The following is a 17321-nucleotide window of genomic DNA, read 5'->3' as shown; positions in this document are numbered from 1 at the left end:
TTAAGCTGACAGAGTTAGAGAGTGATACAAGTCTTGTGTTAAATGGTTGAGCCCATTTGAATTCTGGCGTGAAGTCATTATCTGTCAACCTAATGGTTGACAAATAATGAAACCTTTTGCTGCGGACAGCTCAGAGATAACATCAACCTCACTGACCATTGTTAATTCCGTATAGTGCGTGTCGGCTCGATTTGGTAGCTAGCAATGTTAGTTATAATGTGGGTGCTCGCCTCCCTTGTATTTTTGTTTATTTATTTAGTGGAGTTTAGTTAAGGCGCCGCGCCGAAGTTTTCGGTTTTGTTTCTACATTTTATTTTTGGTAGTTAGTTTAGGGGCGTGGGCGCTAGTTAGTGGGTTTTGTTTTGATTATTTATTTTCTTTGGCGACATCCTCGTTTTTTTCTTACTTTCATTGAGTTTATGTCTTACTTGTGTTGACTTATTTCTACCGTGTTAATAAATATCGGATATTAATTGCATCCCTTGTTGTTTGGTTTGTTCCTCCCCACACCGCAACAGCTGCATCTCATTTAAATGTTGCGGTCATTCCATTTAACAACTTTAAGCACGTAACAGCATCATAAAGAGGAAGATGCGACAAAGAAGACCTAAGACAGTTGAGCAACTAGAAGTCTGTATTAGATAAGAATGGAACAACATTCCTATTCCTAAACTTGAGCAACTTGTCTCCTCAGTCCCCAGACGTTTGCAGACTGTTATAAAAAGAAGAGGGGATGCCACACAGTGGTAAATATGGCCTTGTCCCAACTTTTTTGAGATGTGTTGATGCGATGAAATTTAAAATCAACTTATTTTTCCATTAAAATGATACATTTTCGCAGTTTAAATATTTGATATGTCATCTATGTTGTATTCTGAATAAAATATTGAAATTTGAAACTTCCACATCATTGCATTCTGTTTTTATTCACAATTTGCACAGTGTCCCAACTTTTTTGGAATCGGGTTTGTAAATACCAAACAATACAACAAAAACAAATCCAATGTGGGAACGACTGCAAAACAAAAATTGAAAAAAAATAAATGAAACGCAACAAAAAACAAACAGCCGATCAACCCTGAGAGAACAAGATGAGCAAAGCGTGAACATGCCATTATAATAAAACCACAAACACTTGGAATTGTGCTGGAACAAGTTTAATTTAAAAAAGTGACATGTTGTCTCTTCCTTTTCATTCACATATAAAATGTAAAGGAACGACAGACTGCCAGAGTAAGAGAGAAAGTGTAAAGCTCTGTGGTGTACAGATATTCTGAGACCAAAGAAAATTTTAATGCCATCTATACTGCCAGGGTCTAGGCCAGCCTAAAAAAAAATGGGCTGACAGCCTGACACCATAAATATCCATGATGGAGAATATGCAAAAAGGCTTAAACAATAATTCAAGTTAAGCATACTTAAACACACAAATGCACATATGCTGTAGATACAGATATTTGAAATAAATTAAATGCTTACTGCAAATCTCCTCTGCATAAGGCCATTTTCAGGTTTCACAATCATGTGGCACAATTGATATATATACTGAAATACAATATATATCAATAACTTTTATATTCAGTAACTGAGAACTCAGTACAAATGAAGTGTTAAGTTTTGACAAAATGTCATTATGAAAGTGATATAATGGTTTTTATACTGTACAAACTGTACATTCTATCCCCCTACACTACCCCTACCCCTAAACTTACCCATCACAGGAAACAATCTGCATTTGTACATTTTTAATAAAACATTGTTTAGTGTTTTTAAAGCTATTTTAAATATGAGGACTCATGAAATATCCTCATATTTCATGTTTATGTCATAATACCAGTGTAATACCCATGTCATTATACAAATTTGTGTCCTCATAAATCACAAAAACATGTTTTTTTTCACCAGTGCATCATAATTTAAAAAAAAAAATAGTTTTTAAGCATTTATTTGTCAGCTAATGATGAAAACAGATTAGATTAAAAAGATTTCTTATCCTGCGGTATTACAGCCTTCAGCTTTCAGTTGTAATGATTCAGACATTGTATGGCCGAGTTTCAACAACTTCCTGTTTCATGGCAAAATATCGAATTTATCAGGCCACCACGGACAACTCAAGATCTTCACAATTTAACATCGCAAAGTCCTTTAGATTAGACTGACCAAATATGATGTTGATCTGATTAAAGCTCTAGGAGGAGTTTGGTAAAGTACGTCTGGAAATGTCAAAAACTGCAAAAATTTTGCAGAGAAAATTCAAAATATCTCACTTCCTGTTGGGTTTTCAGATTTTGCACCCAGGGACTTTTTGTAGGCATTTGGCTGTTGCATCTGTCTACCGAATTTCATACTTGTTTGTGAACCATAGCATGAGGGGCACTTGAACCATTTTGGCACACCTCTGAAACCTATGGAAAGCCGTGAGTGCCAAATATACGTGAATTTTAACACGTCAACAACACGTTAAATACGTGTATTTAACGCGTATTTCACGTGTTAAATACGCGTGAAAAATCAACGCGTTAAATACGTGTATTTGACGTGTACTTCACGCGTGAAGTACGCGTTAAATACGCGTTAAAAATCAGTTTGAACGGGTCATTGTCATTGGCTGCTGAGAACTTGGGTCAAACCATTTTCTGTGAGCTTAAGGGGGTGTACCATTCATTTACTAAGATGCCACCATTTAACATGCTAGATCAGCTTATTCTGCCTTTTTATTTGGTTATTTTTGTATAATCTTTAGAAATAATATATTTAAAATGCCGTTTAATGAAAAAATAGATTTAATTTTCCCACTTATGCTTTTTTTTCTTTTTACAATGCCCTTACCTTTACTGACAATAAAATGCAGCATTGTAAGCTCACTAAATGTGAGTATGCTCTCATATGACCTGCAAAGTTTTTTCTCAGGTGTGTGTTGGGGTGGGGACACATAGGCTAACTGAAGTGTGTGACTAGAGATGATAGACCTGCTGCACAGTTTTGTTCTAAAGAAATAGTGCAGGTTAGTAATATAATTTTAAACTGATAATAATGTAGATGCTCTCTCTGTGTTTGTGTCAGAACGGTGCGGAGCGCAAGCTCAAACCTTTGTGACATACTGTATCAAAACTATGTGAAATAAGTTATTTCTAGTCGAATAGTTGTAGTTCATTTAAGCCAATAGTGACTAATCACATTTAAATTCATTTAATTTCTTAAATACTGGAGAGAATAAACCATATCTGTGGAGTCTTGGGTACTATATAGATATAGTAGGCTACCCAAGCGCAAGCATAAACCTTGCATTAAGAACTGGCAAAAGTAATGATTATGAAAGTGGCAAAAAACAGCAAGGAGACATTTTAATTGTTTACTAATAAACTAATGTTTTCTGAATCAGTGTCGGCTGCAAAAATTGACATTGCTGACTCTCATCTACGCAGAGATGCACATTTCATTCGGATTAGGCCTACATAATCAGAGAGTAGCCTATTTCTTTTTCGCTTTGAATTATTTCGTTTAAAGGTAGACATTTATATATATATATATATATATATTGTAACGTAGTTCGTATAAGGGAAGAAGGAGGCGGGAACCGGCGAACATTCAACATAAATTTTAATAATAAAATAACCAAACAACAAAACGAAAGTAAAATGCCGGCATGACTAAACTGCACTATTTCTTTAGAACAAAACTTTGCAGCAGGTCTATCGACTCAAGTCATACACCAATCTTCTTCAGTGTCCCACCCCAACACACACCAGAGAAAAAAACTTTGCAGGTCATATGAGAGAGAGCATACTCGCATTCAGTGAACTTACAATGCTGCATTTTATTGTCAGTAAAAGTAAGGGCGTTGTAAAAAATAAATAAATAAAATAAAAAATGCATAAGTGGAAAAATTAAATCTATTTTTTCATTAAACGAAAGTTTAAATATATTAGATTATACAAAAATGACCAAATAAAAGAGCAGAATAAGCTGATCTAGCATGTTAAATGGTGGCATCTTAGTAAATGAATGGTACACCCCCTTAAGCTCACAGAAAATGGTTTGACCCAAGTTCTCAGCAGCCAATGACAATGACCCGTTCAAACTGATTTTTAAAGCGTATTTCACGCGTATTTAACGCGTACTTCACGCGTGAAGTACACGTCAAATACACGTACTTAACGCGTAGATTTTTCACGCGTATTTAACACGTGAAATACGTGTATTTAACGTGTATTTAACGTGTGAAATACACGTATTTGACACGTTGATTTTTCACGCGTATTTAACGTGTTGTTGACGTGTTAAAATTCCCGTGTATTTGGCCCTTTCGGCTTTCCATAGAAACCCATATCAGACGTAACTTTTCACCACTTCTAACTTTCATGTGTTTCCGAGCATGCTTAGGCCCTCAAAAATGCGATTAATTTTAGAGAAGAAGAATAATTGACTGACCAATTCCAATAGAGTCCTCACACCATCGGTGCTCGGGCCCTAATAATCTTCAGTAATGTTTAAACTTGAGATGAACAGTGTAAGCAGTACAAAAAAAAAAGATAAGACAAAATACACTGTACATTATGAAATGTATAAAGTTATTCTTTTATCTTAATTTGTCCTCGTGTGAAAAAGCAGTACTTTAAAAAAATAAACAAAAAAAAATATGGATTAGATTTTCTAACAACATTTCATAATAAAAAAATAAATCTCTGGAAGCTGAACATTACCAAACCCAACATCACAAAATTTAGAAAGATTCCAGATGTGTCCAACATGACACGTCTAAATGGTAGAAAAATCTGATAAAAATGGTCAGTTAACCAAACATATTAGCTTCCGTAAATCAGTAGTAAATAGTAGTGAATCTCCTACTTGACGTTTAATTGCTTTCTTTTGCTTTACTTCCTCATCTCCTCTGTCTTCTGTCCTCTCTAGTGTTGTGTTGTATCTCCTGTTAGTGATGAGACTGATTAAGATGTTCTATCACTTTCTTCTATCTGTGATTATATATCTGGGGAGAATCACTCTTGCTCTGTGGATTCACTCTCTTGTCTCCTTTCCTGATCCATTTGCACTGTTGCTCCAGGATCCTCTTGTGTTTGTGTAGCTCTTTCAGGTGAAATCACTGATGTACTTGTTCTTTGCAGAGACTGTGGTGATGTTCCTGGGGTCTCTTGGTCAGTGACAGTAGTCTCTTCTTCTGTTTGTGTTGTCTTTGAATCACCACTTTCTGTTTCCACTGCAATATTGACAGCAAAGAAACATGACATGCATAACTTAACTTGAACTAAATCACAAAACAAATGCAGCTGTAATGGTACTGTAAGTCACCTCTTCACCTAAAACAAACACACACCAAAGTTTCTTTCCTGGTACTAGTACTATGTACTACTTGTCTTTACTGTGGACCAGGAGACTAAGACAGATTTCAAAATATTTTCTGTAGTTATAAAAAATTACAAGATGTATTTATTTATATCATAACTACACAACAGCAATTGCATGCATCTTTTACCCCCACTTGTGTCTCTGGTCTCTCTCTGCTCTTCTGTTTCTGGTGTCACTGGTGTCTCATCATCACTCACTGAAGACAATCACAAGATATTAAGACATCATTTAGCATGTCATTCTCTTGCAAATCTGCATACAGCGTGTACATAATTCCCATTTCATTACTGTTACAGTGAAACAATCAAGAATATGAGCATGTGAATTTCCATCTTACTGCGTGGAGGAACTCCTGTGATACTATTTCTACGTCTAGATGAAGAACCTAAAGCTGAAAAGAAGTAAACAAAATGAATCAGAAGAAGTCTCTGAACCAGGGGTTTTCAACTCTGACCCTCAAGTTTAGCTTCAGCCTTGATCAAACAAACCTGCCTAAAACTTTCTGGTTATTCTGAAGACTTTCATCGGCTTGTTCAGGTGTTTGATTAGGGTTGGAGCAAAACTCTGATAGAAAGTGGAGCTCAAGAGCCAGAGTTGAACCCCTGCTCTAAATGTTCCCGTGTAGACCTTCCCAGTTTACTTTTTTTATTTTTAGCCTAGTTCTGTAATATTCTGAAAGATGCTTTCAAAACAATTTTTGCTGATCTATCACCATGTAATGTATGAGTGTGTAAGGGAAGTTCAGTAATATACAATATGATTCTCTGAATGTCCTCATGCACTTTCAGATCAAATTTACACTGTATCATCTTCACGAGTCGTTAGTGCTCAGTTAATGACAGTCACTTTTTCTGGCTATATTAGGTTTGTTTGTTGTTGTTGTTGTAAAAATTCATCAATCACATCAATCTCAGTCTGCATTTGTCTCAGCATCAAGTAGATGCCTAGATTTTCATGTATTCTCACTCTTCTGAAGCTCTAAATGAACCAAATTTATTTATCCTGTATCATAACTACACAACAGCAATTGCATGCATCTTATACCCCCACTTGTGTCTCTGGTCTCTCTCTCCTCTTCTGTTTCTGGTGTCACTGGTGTCTCATCATCACTCACTGAAGACAATCACAAGATATTAAGACATCATTTAGCATGTCATTCTCTTGCAAATCTGCATACAGCGTGTACATAATTCCCATTTCATTACTGTTACAGTGAAACAATCAAGAATATGAGCATGTGAATTTCCATCTTACTGCGTGGAGGAATTACATGAATACTATTTCTACGTCTAGATGAAGAACCTAAAACTGAAAAGAAGTAAACAATATGAATCAGAAGAAGTCTCTGAACCAGGGGTTTTCAACTCTGACCCTCAAGTTTAGATTCAGCCTTGATCAAACAAACCTGCCTAAAACTTTCTGGTTATTCTGGTTTGATTAGGGTTGGAGCAAAACTCTGATAGAAAGTGAAGCTCAAGAACCAGAGTCGAACCCCTGCTCTAAATGTTCCCTTGTAGACCTTCCCAGTTTACTTTTTATTTTTTATTTTTAGCCTAGTTTTATAATAATCAGAAAGATGCTTTCAAAACTATTTTTGCTGATCTATCATTACCATGTAATGTATGAGTGTGTAAGGGAAGTTCATTTATTTCTTACCATCCAGATCCTCTGTCTGTTTCTCCATTTTCAGTTCCACTATCTGTCTCTTCAGTTCCACTATCTGTCTCTGCAGCTGTCCTTCCCCTGCAGGAAATCAGATGAAGACAATTGACAATATGAAGACAACTGTCTCATTTAACTTGTTAATCACAAAAAAAACACTAAAGAATTTAAAATAGTTCTTCTAATCACAGGAAAATAATTATAATTTCATTGCAGTTACAGTAAGATACAGTATGATTCTCTGAATGTCCTCATGCACTTTCAGATCAAATTTACTCTCAAACACACATTTGTTTTGCTATAATGATGGGGACTTGACTCAGACCTAACCTTATGCTGATTATTGTTTTTAGACTGAGATAATGATATTTTATCTTCTCTAAACTTAACCCATACAAATCTTTCAGAATTTTTAGATATTATATATTATTTTTATTAATACTTCCATAAAGAGATAAAGACACATTATATATAAAAAGAGACATGGCCACTGTATAACTGTATCATCTTCACGAGTCGTTAGTGCTCAGTTAATGACAGTCACTTTTTCTAGCTATATTAGGTTTGTTTGTTGTTGTTGTTGTAAAAATTCATCAATCACATCAATCTCAGTCTGCATTTGTCTCAGCATCAAGTAGATGCCTAGATTTTCATGTATTCTCACTCTTCTGAAGCTCTAAATGAACCAAATTTATTTATCCTGTATCATAACTACACAACAGCAATTGCATGCATCTTATACCCCCACTTGTGTCTCTGGTCTCTCTCTCCTCTTCTGTTTCTGGTGTCACTGGTGTCTCATCATCACTCACTGAAGACAATCACAAGATATTAAGACATCATTTAGCATGTCATTCTCTTGCAAATCTGCATACAACATGTACATAATTCCCATTTCATTACTGTTACAGTGAAACAATCAAGAATATGAGCATGTGAAATGCTATCTTACTGCGTGGAGGAACTCCTGTGATACTATTTCTACGTCTAGGTGAAGAACCTAAAGCTGAAAAGAAGTAAACAATATGAATCAGAAGAAATCTCCGAACCAGGGGTTTTCAACTCTGACCCTCAAGTTTAGCTTCAGCCTTGATCAAACAAACCTGCCTAAAACTTTCTGGTTATTCTGAAGACTTTCATCGGCTTGTTCAGGTGTTTGATTAGGGTTGGAGCAAAACTCTGATAGAAAGTGGAGCTCAAGAGCCAGAGCTGAACCCCAGCTCTAAAATTATAATAATCTGGAAGATGCTTTCAGAACAATTTTTGTTGATCATTACCAGGTAATGTACGAGTGGGTAAGGGAAGTTCATTTATTTGCCTCTCCAGATCCTCTATCTGTTTCTCCGGTTCCATTATCTGTCTCTCCATTTCCAGTTCCACTCTCTGTTCCTTCAGTTCCAGTTTCTTTATTTGTCCATCCAGTTTCACTTTCTTTTTCTGTCTCTTCAATTCCACTATCTCTCTCTGCAGCTGTCCTTCCCCTGCAGGGAATCACAAGATATGAAGAGAATTGTGTCATTTAACTTGTTAATCACAAAAAAATCTAGAGTTTAAAATAGTTCTTTTAATCATAGAAAAATAATGATCATTTAATTGCAGTTACAGTAAGATACAGTATGATTCTCTGAACATCTTCATACACTTTCAGATAAAATTTAACCTCACACAAACAAATATTTGTTTTGCTATAATGATGGGGACCTGACTCAGACCTAACCTTATTGAATACTGTTTTTATACTGAGATAATGATATTTTCTCTCCTTTAAACTTAACCCATACACAAACTTTTAGAATTTTTCTAAGTCTAATCAGTTTGAAAAGAAATCTGTGATCTCTGAATTATCTTTATTTTAACAAATCCTAATGATATTGAAAACATATTTGTCAATTTGCCAGGATGACTAATTAAAATAAACAGACAATATTATTTGTCTATTGTAATATATTACTTAAATAATACTGTCATCTTCACGAGTTGTTAGTGCTTGGACCCCGTCAATCACTGTTTGGAGCTATATTAGTGTTTGTTTGTTTGTTGTAAAAAGTCATTAATCTCAGCCTGCATTTGTCTCGGCATCAAGTAGATGCCTACGTTTACATGTATTCTCACTCTTCTGAAGCTCTAAAATGAATATCAATGTAAACCCATTACCACTACATTGCAGTCATATCTTAAAAAAGCCAATAAAAAAAATTTAATATTTACTAAATGCGCACAATATGTTTAATATGCCAGCTTAAGTAAAGAGAGACATGAAGACATGAAAGAAGCATTGGTATGATGCAATACACAACACTTAAATATATATATATATATATATTTATTTAAAACCCATTAATCAAATATATGATTATTCATTGAGAAAAATGACCATTCAATGAACTACAGAAATGAGCTAGAAAAGTTGCAGATGCAGTTTTATTATTTTACCTCTCACTTGTAGGTGAACTGTCGCTGTCTTCTGACAAACATCACCACAATAGACTTTGCATATGTATTTTCCTGAATCTGACTCTTGAACATTTCTCAAAGTCAGAGAAACATTTCCTCTCTCCAGCTCCTGGATGGACAGACTCACTCGGTCCTCATAATCATTATTTGTACTCTCCTGCCGGTTCTTATACTGATAAATGAGCTCTGTCAATATGGACCAATTGATTTTCATAGACACAGCACTGGTTTCAGATGAGAGATGAACAGGTAAGATGACATCTTCTCCAGGATCAGCAGATACAGGAACCACAGAACTAAAATCTTCAGATAGAGAAATTTACTGTCAAAGGCATGATTGATATCCATCACAGCCATAAAACTTGAGCATTAAAATCACCATTATCTTTTTCAATTTATTAAACTTTAACAATTTAATGGAACTTGTCAAAAAGCAAACAAACTATTAAAGAATGGCACTACTTTGCATATATGTTTCTGTTAATGACAGACACTTTTTCCAAAGCAAGCTTCAGAAAAGTGATATAATGTGGTATATCTTTATTAGTGTAAGAAATTAAAACCTGAAGGGTCTCCAGGTTCAGAATATACAATGTCAGACTGGGAAGAGACAACAATTAAATTCATTCCTGTGTCATTTTTGTAAATATTTTGTAAATATTTAAAGTCACAGATCATTTTTTTACTTGCCTTCACCTTGATTAGTTTCTGAAACTTCTCTAGCTTCAGCCATTTTTAATATTTCTGGAACTCTGATACTGGAAATCCACTGTAAAACAAAGAAAACAGTTACAATGAATGTCTCCTCACATCTTACTTTGATGTTAATCAAATAGCAATAATCTAAACTGTTCAGAATGGATAAAACATGTAAGGGAAAAACCTAAACATGAGCTTTTTTTTGAACCATACTATAGTAAATTGTAGTATATATTATAGTATTTACAAAACTTTGTTAATAAATGCTACATCATACTGTAGTATTAAAGGGTTAGTTCACCCAAAAATGAAAATTCTGTCATTAATAACTACGTAAGACCTTCGTTCATCTTCAGAACACAAATTAAGATATTTTTGTTGAAATGCAGAAACAAAATAACGACTTATTTAGTGATGACTGATTTCAAATCACTGCTTTAGGAAGCTTCGGAGCATAATGAATCAGTGTGTCGAATCAGCGGTTCGGAGTGCCAAAGTCACGTGATTTCATCAGTTTGGCGGTTTGACACGCGATCCGAATCATGATGCTCCGAAGCTTCCTGAAGCTTTGAAATCGGCCATCACTAAATAAGTCGTTATTTTGTTTTATTGGCGCACCAAAAATATTCTCGTCGCTTTATAATATTAATATTGAACCACTGTACTCACATGAACTGATTTAAATATGTTTTTAGTACATTAATGGATCTTGAGAGAGGAAATGTCATTGCTCCCTATTCAGGCCTCACTGAGCCATTGGATTTCAACAAAAATATCTTAATTTGCGTTCCGAAGACGAACGAAGGTCTTACAGGTGTGGAACGACATGAGGGTGAGTAATAAATGACAGAATTTTCATTTTTAACAAAACCGATCCAAATAAAAAGTTTTTAGCATAATTAAAGCACACAAAACAACTGGTCAAGGTGGTATGTGAAAAGTATTCATCATTAATTCACATTCTTGTATTAAAAATAGAAAGATTAGCCTGTAATATCAAACAATAATAAATTTGAAAAGGTTGCTGTCAACTTCTTAGTTTAAAACATACCATTACAGCATTACAGCCAGTAAGCAATATCCAGACACTTATGCTAACAAATGTTAACATTGTTCAATGAATGCTACAGTCAAACGAAAATTTATTCAGACACCTTGAACATTTTAAATTCATTAATTTATTCACTATAAGAAAATGATAATAAAATATGACAAGATCTCAGAGTTAAACTGTGTCAGAAAAAAATAATCTTAATGATGTCAGATAACACTTAAGCAAAACATGGTCAGGTCAAAGTGTCTGAATAATTTTTGGTTCCAAATTTGTATCAATTTTACTGGTAGTTTTTTTGGGGGGGTAAAATATGTCATAGTTTACTTTATTTTGCTATCCTCACTTACATAAATGAACTATAGTGTCCTGCACCCACTAGTAAAAAATATATCAAAAATATCTGAAAAATTTTTGGTTTGACTTTATAAACAGCAAGATACTGAACACAAGCAGCAACAGCATTACAATGTAAAAATGTAAGTAATAAAACATTAGGCCTACTACATCTGATTCAAACATAGGCTACTTTTTTATTTATAATAAATAATTCACATATTTCGCACAAATTAGGTTAAATGAGCACGTTACTGCCCCCTACTGGAGAACTGATAGACAGCAGGCAATGCTCTGGCCGAAATATAGGCTATTAAATACTTATGAAGCGCCAAAACGCTCACTCAGTCCTCACAAGTTATTGAGTTACTGGTGTGTTCAAACGAAATCCACAGAATATGAACTGATCCAAAGAACAGAAGAAAAGTTTCTTGGCTATAGTATACGTATTGTTTCTCTTGTTTTAGTTTCACTTCATTGGCTTCATAAATAACCTCGTAAATGCTTTATTATTTGAAACACCACCGTGAATCTTTATGAATGTGGAATATTTATCACACCAAATATATTCAGTTTCAATGTAGCCTATTTAAGTATTATGAAAGATTCTTCTCTCGGAGAAGAGTCAGACAGTAATGCGTCACACCAGCAAAACTCACACGAGAGACTTCCGGCAGATCTGAAGACAGCAAAGAGGGAAAAATCTTTATTTTAGACTGTAGCTCACCTTGGCTTGTACTGTCCTATCAACCAGAATATTTTGAGTCCAGTTGGAGCAACAGCACTGAATTCTAATCTAAAGTTAAACGCAGGATATTTTCATCCGTCACTCACAGGTTTTGCATTTGGCCTACCGTAAATCGATCTAGGCTACAAAGAAAGAAATAAGTTCTCTGACTTGCCATTTATGCTGTTACGTCGCGATATTAGAAATCTTTCCGTTTTAAACCAAGAAGGCGAGCCAATAAATGTGGCTATATAACACAAGCAACGTGTTAATTTTGCGCAAGAGTTGTGCCGTGAAAGTTTCTTACCTCGCCAGTTTTCACTGAAAGTGAAAGTAAAAAAGCTGTATGCATCTGATCTGACGCAGTATTAACGGAGCATTTACTCGCAGAGACCACGAGACATATTTCAACATAATATGCTGATAATGGTAAAACTGTCTTAAATTATTCCATTATTTCTCTTGTGGCCCGTACAGGCTATGAAACAAATGAGAAGAGTATTTCGTGTTAAACAGGTTGTTTTTTTGTTTGTTTTTAAAGTCGGTGTTTTAAGTAAAGTTGCTTTTCATTTTCATTGATGACTACAATGTTAGGAAATATTACGGACTGTTAGTAATTTTAATTATAGGCCTATAATTCATTTTAAATTTTCAAAGAGGAGATAATAGCCAAATCGTTTATAATCCTCACAGCCAGTGTTGGGGGTAACGCATTATAAGTAACTTGAGTTACGTAATCAGATTACTTTTTCAAGTAACTAGTAAAGTAACGCATTACTTTTTCAATTTACAACAAAATATCTAAGTTACTTTTTCACATTTATTGACTGACAGCTCTCCTGTCCCCATGTTGAGAGAAATAAAGTGCAGATGGTGTTGTGTGCGCTGTGTGAACATGATGGTTATTGTAGTTTTAGACTAAATGTGAACATGCATTTACTTATCTCACTTGCATGAAAACATTCAGTGTTCCTCAAAATGAATAAAAACAGTGAAATGCAATCTCAGAATTTTTGCAAACCTGTAATAATTAACTATATTAAATTACACAAATATACTTTATGTATTTAATCTCAATTATTAACCAATGTCTTTGCTGCTGATCTTCAATATCATACTAATAAGCAAAAAATACTTTAGATTAGAAAGGTTTGTTTGAGCTGCGCCCTCTACTGTATAGGTGTAAATATGCTTTTTCTATAGCCTGAGGCTTATTCATTTCACTTTTGGTGTGAAAGGGCCTTTTTGCCAAAAATAGAACTTTTTTGTTGTTATTAAAAACAAACAAGCAAGCCCAGCCCCGGTGAGAAAAAGTAACGCAAAAGTAATGTAACGCATTACTTTTCATAAAAAGTAACGCAATTAGTTACTTTTTTAGGGAGTAACGCAATATTGTAATGCATTACTTTTAAAAGTCACTTTCCCCAACACTGCTCACAGCACGTCAGTTATGCGCTATGAAATTATTACGGAGCAAATTTACTATAATATTAATTTAATAATAAAAGTAACCTAATAGTAGCCTAATAATAATAGAAGAATGTAACAGGCCTACATTAATTGAAAATCCTCTTAACATTGCCAATAATTAATGCTTCACACACACACAATCTGTGGTTTACGGGTTCTCTCCATAGGTGTGGTTTTCTACTGTACAAACTGTATTTTCTATTGCCCTACACCAACCCTATTAAACCTTCCCATCACAGGAAGCTGTGCACATTTTTACTTTATCAAAAAAAAAAAAAAACCATTCTGTATGATTTATAAGCCTTTTGAAAAATGGAGACAGGAGTAATGTCTTCATAAGTCACCCTCTCCTTAATACCTATGCAGTGGTGTAAAAAGTACTCAAAAATGTTACTCAAGTTAAAATACAAGTACTGAGTGAAAGTTTTATTCAATTAAAAGTAACAGTATCTGGGCAGAATCATACTTGAGTACAAGTAAAAAATACCACATTAAATTGTACTTGAGTATTAAAAAGTAAAAGTAACAGCAAGAATGAAAACTAAAGATTCTTGTTTAAGACTTTAATCTCTAAAAACATGAAGTGAATGAACCACATACAAGGTTTTATCCTGCTTTAGAACTGTATTTAATTACAAATCGACCAATTTCATGGAATGTGAAAACGAATCTCATTGGCAGAATAAATAACATTTAAATTAAACTGTGCATCAGCGTAATTCAATTGGTTTGGTAATAGCAAGGGAAAATACTGATCTCCAAAAAAGAAGTACTTTTTGACTGTAAATAAAATTGTAAGGAGTAAAAAGTCATTTTTTTTTCTAAAAAAAAAAAAAAAAAAAAATGTAATTAAGTAAAAGTATTGATTTTTAATTGTACTCAAGTATTATTTTGGGGGATTTTTTATTTTACTTGAGTACAGTAATCAAGTAAAATTACTCAAGTACTTTACACCAATGTACCCATGTCATTATACAAATGTGTCCTGATGTGTCACAAAAACATGCACACGCACACACACGCACGCTTAAACGCTCTAGTAGAAAGCAGACTCTGATTGGCTGTTTGGTAAAGCCCCTCCCTCATTTCAAAGGCCACACCAGTTTCCCTCCATTTCACGTACTGATGTTTACTAATGGCGCCACACTGAGAGAGAGAAACCACAGGATAATACTGAGACATTAATCTCCTTAAAACTGAAACTATTAGAAAACATTTTTGTTACTTGAAATAAAACTGAAATATAAACGAACAAAATGTAAATAGACATTTTGGTAACACTTTACAGTAAGGTTTCATTAGTTAACTACTTTAGTTAACATGAACTAAGAATTAACAATACTTTAGGGTTAGGGATTAGGCTACATGTCAGTACTCTGTTCAAGACCACATTTATAGCTTATAATTTATATTTAATGATATATATACTGTATTTCAATAACATTTACTCCGTTTTCTCTGGCCATCTTTCTCTCTCAGACGGCTCAGGATATTTCAGTAGTGAACGTCCTGGCGTTGTTTGAATGTCTTTCCACTAGATGGCGCTCTTTACTGAATGAAGATGTACCAAACCCTTCAAGCTCCTGTTGTCAATCCACAGAAAGTCTCATAACAGAAGAGAAGATCCAGAATGATCCACCTTCCTCTCAAACTCACACAGAACCTGAGCAACAGACACAAGAGCTTGGTAACGTCCTGTTATGACAAAACAAAGTTAATGTACTTCTATTGACAGTGAAATGCTGGAAACAATTCAAACAGTGCGGCATGAAAGCAGCTAAATAGTTCCGAGATACAGTTTCCCACACATTTGCTTTCTGTTCCTGTGAAGTGAAAGTGAAACAAAACACAAAACAGTTGATGAAGCAAACCCTGAGAGAAAGTTTAGTCTTCATGTTGATACACTGAGATGAACACAAACATCATGTACATTATAATAAAACCACAAACACTTGGAGTTGTGCTGGAACAATTTTAATTAAAAAAAGTGACATGTCTCTTCCTTTTCATTCACATACAAAATGTCAAGGAACGACAGATTGCCAGAGTAAGAGAGAAAGTGTAAAGCTCTGTGGTGTACAGATATTCTGAGACCAAAGAAAATCAGAGAAGAAGTCAAGCAGATAGAGAATACAGTACTGGCCCGGGACAGAGAGAGATCGATCGCTGATGATTCAACATTCATAAGACAGATGAGGTAAAACACTGCCGCTCCACACTGACATCAGCACTACACAACGCTTGCATTGCTACTGTTTTCAAGTTAATTATTAGAATAGTGACAATAATAATATAACAACAACCATTATAAAATCCTTCAGTGAGGTTTAAATTCTAGTGAGATATACAGAGTAAGCAGTGTTAGAGAGAACAGAAAAAAAGATAACGGATATTATTACAATATATCATTATTTTCAAAATGACAATATCCAGGAGTTGTGCAAACGAGATCTCGTGCACTCAAAAGGCAACTTTATATCTGCCAAATATGAGGTTGTAACAGAGATGAGAAAGAGTACAGCTGCCAACAGACTGCAAAGAGAAAACTGAAAACTAACAGAAGTGTACAAGCCCTTGCTCTCAGTCCGGCTAAGTGAAGCAAAGGGCCGACAGCAACAACATATAGTGAAATACAGCATTAATGCAGACTGTGTATTGATTGTAAATGTTTGATGTTGATGAGCATATCTCATTCCTTAACCTGTGAAACCAGTCACCACCTTCACATCCTTAGCGAAAAACAGTTTTTGGTGTTGTATGTTCTAATGCAACAATTGTTTTATCATACATGAGTTATATTAGTATAATTAAAGTAATAACTTTTTTTTTACTTCACTAATAATTTAAAAACATACTTTAAAGTTTTCTACTTTTTTTTTTCAAATAGAAGTTATTGGAATGTTTTTAAAGATATTTTTCATTATTAAATACTTATTAATCAAGATCACATTTAGCTTTGAAAGCATTCTTGCAATTTCATTAGTTCATTAGAATATGGTTAACCATATAAATGGATTCCAAGTGCATAATTTAAAATTAAAATCATATCAGATTTTGCATTGTATACTTAGCATCTAGGTCTCTTAAAGGGATAGTTCATCCAAAAATGAAAATTCTGTCATTCACTCACCCTCATGTCGTTCCACACCTGTAAGACTTTTCAATCTTCAAAACACAAATTAAGATCTTTTAAAGTGAAATCTGAGAGATTTCTGTCCCTCCATTGACAGCTATGCAACTACCACTTTGACGCTTCAAAAAGTTCATAAAGAGATCGTAAAATGAATCCATATGAATTGAGCGGTTTAGTCTAAATTTTCCGAAGAGACTTGATCGCTTTAATATGATGAACAGATTGAATTTAGGCTTTTATTCACATAAACATTCATCAACTCACACATCAATTATGATAAACGGAGGCTTAAGCGTGTTCTCTTGACGTGCGAGAACCAATGAGATTCATTCCCCAGTGTTACGAATCACATTTGAGCTTCCGCAAGAACCAATGAGGTTTGTTCTCGCGCATCAATCAGGTTCGGTTGAGCTTCTGTTTATGTT

General features: G+C 34.4%; 1 protein-coding gene across 1 annotated transcript; it reads right to left on the bottom strand.

Moving 5' to 3' along the window:
* Positions 1 to 2870: 2870 nt before the first annotated feature.
* On the bottom strand, positions 2871 to 12642 carry LOC137014128 (DNA ligase 1-like). Its single transcript, XM_067378286.1, has 11 exons — positions 12601 to 12642; positions 10171 to 10249; positions 9460 to 9783; positions 8304 to 8507; positions 7979 to 8032; positions 7775 to 7837; positions 7021 to 7107; positions 6409 to 6477; positions 5702 to 5755; positions 5492 to 5560; positions 2871 to 5215 (listed from the first exon to the last, which is right to left on the bottom strand). Exons 2-11 carry the CDS (start codon positions 10211 to 10213, stop codon positions 4998 to 5000), a joined length of 1185 nt encoding a protein of 394 aa, XP_067234387.1. The 5' UTR covers positions 10214 to 10249; positions 12601 to 12642; the 3' UTR covers positions 2871 to 4997.
* Between the last annotated feature and the right edge of the window lie 4679 nt (positions 12643 to 17321).

The sequence above is a fragment of the Chanodichthys erythropterus genome, chromosome 23, assembly GCF_024489055.1.
Source record: "Chanodichthys erythropterus isolate Z2021 chromosome 23, ASM2448905v1, whole genome shotgun sequence".
NCBI classification, from domain to species: Eukaryota; Metazoa; Chordata; class Actinopteri; order Cypriniformes; family Xenocyprididae; genus Chanodichthys; species Chanodichthys erythropterus.
This window is presented reverse-complemented; position numbering and strand designations above follow the sequence as displayed.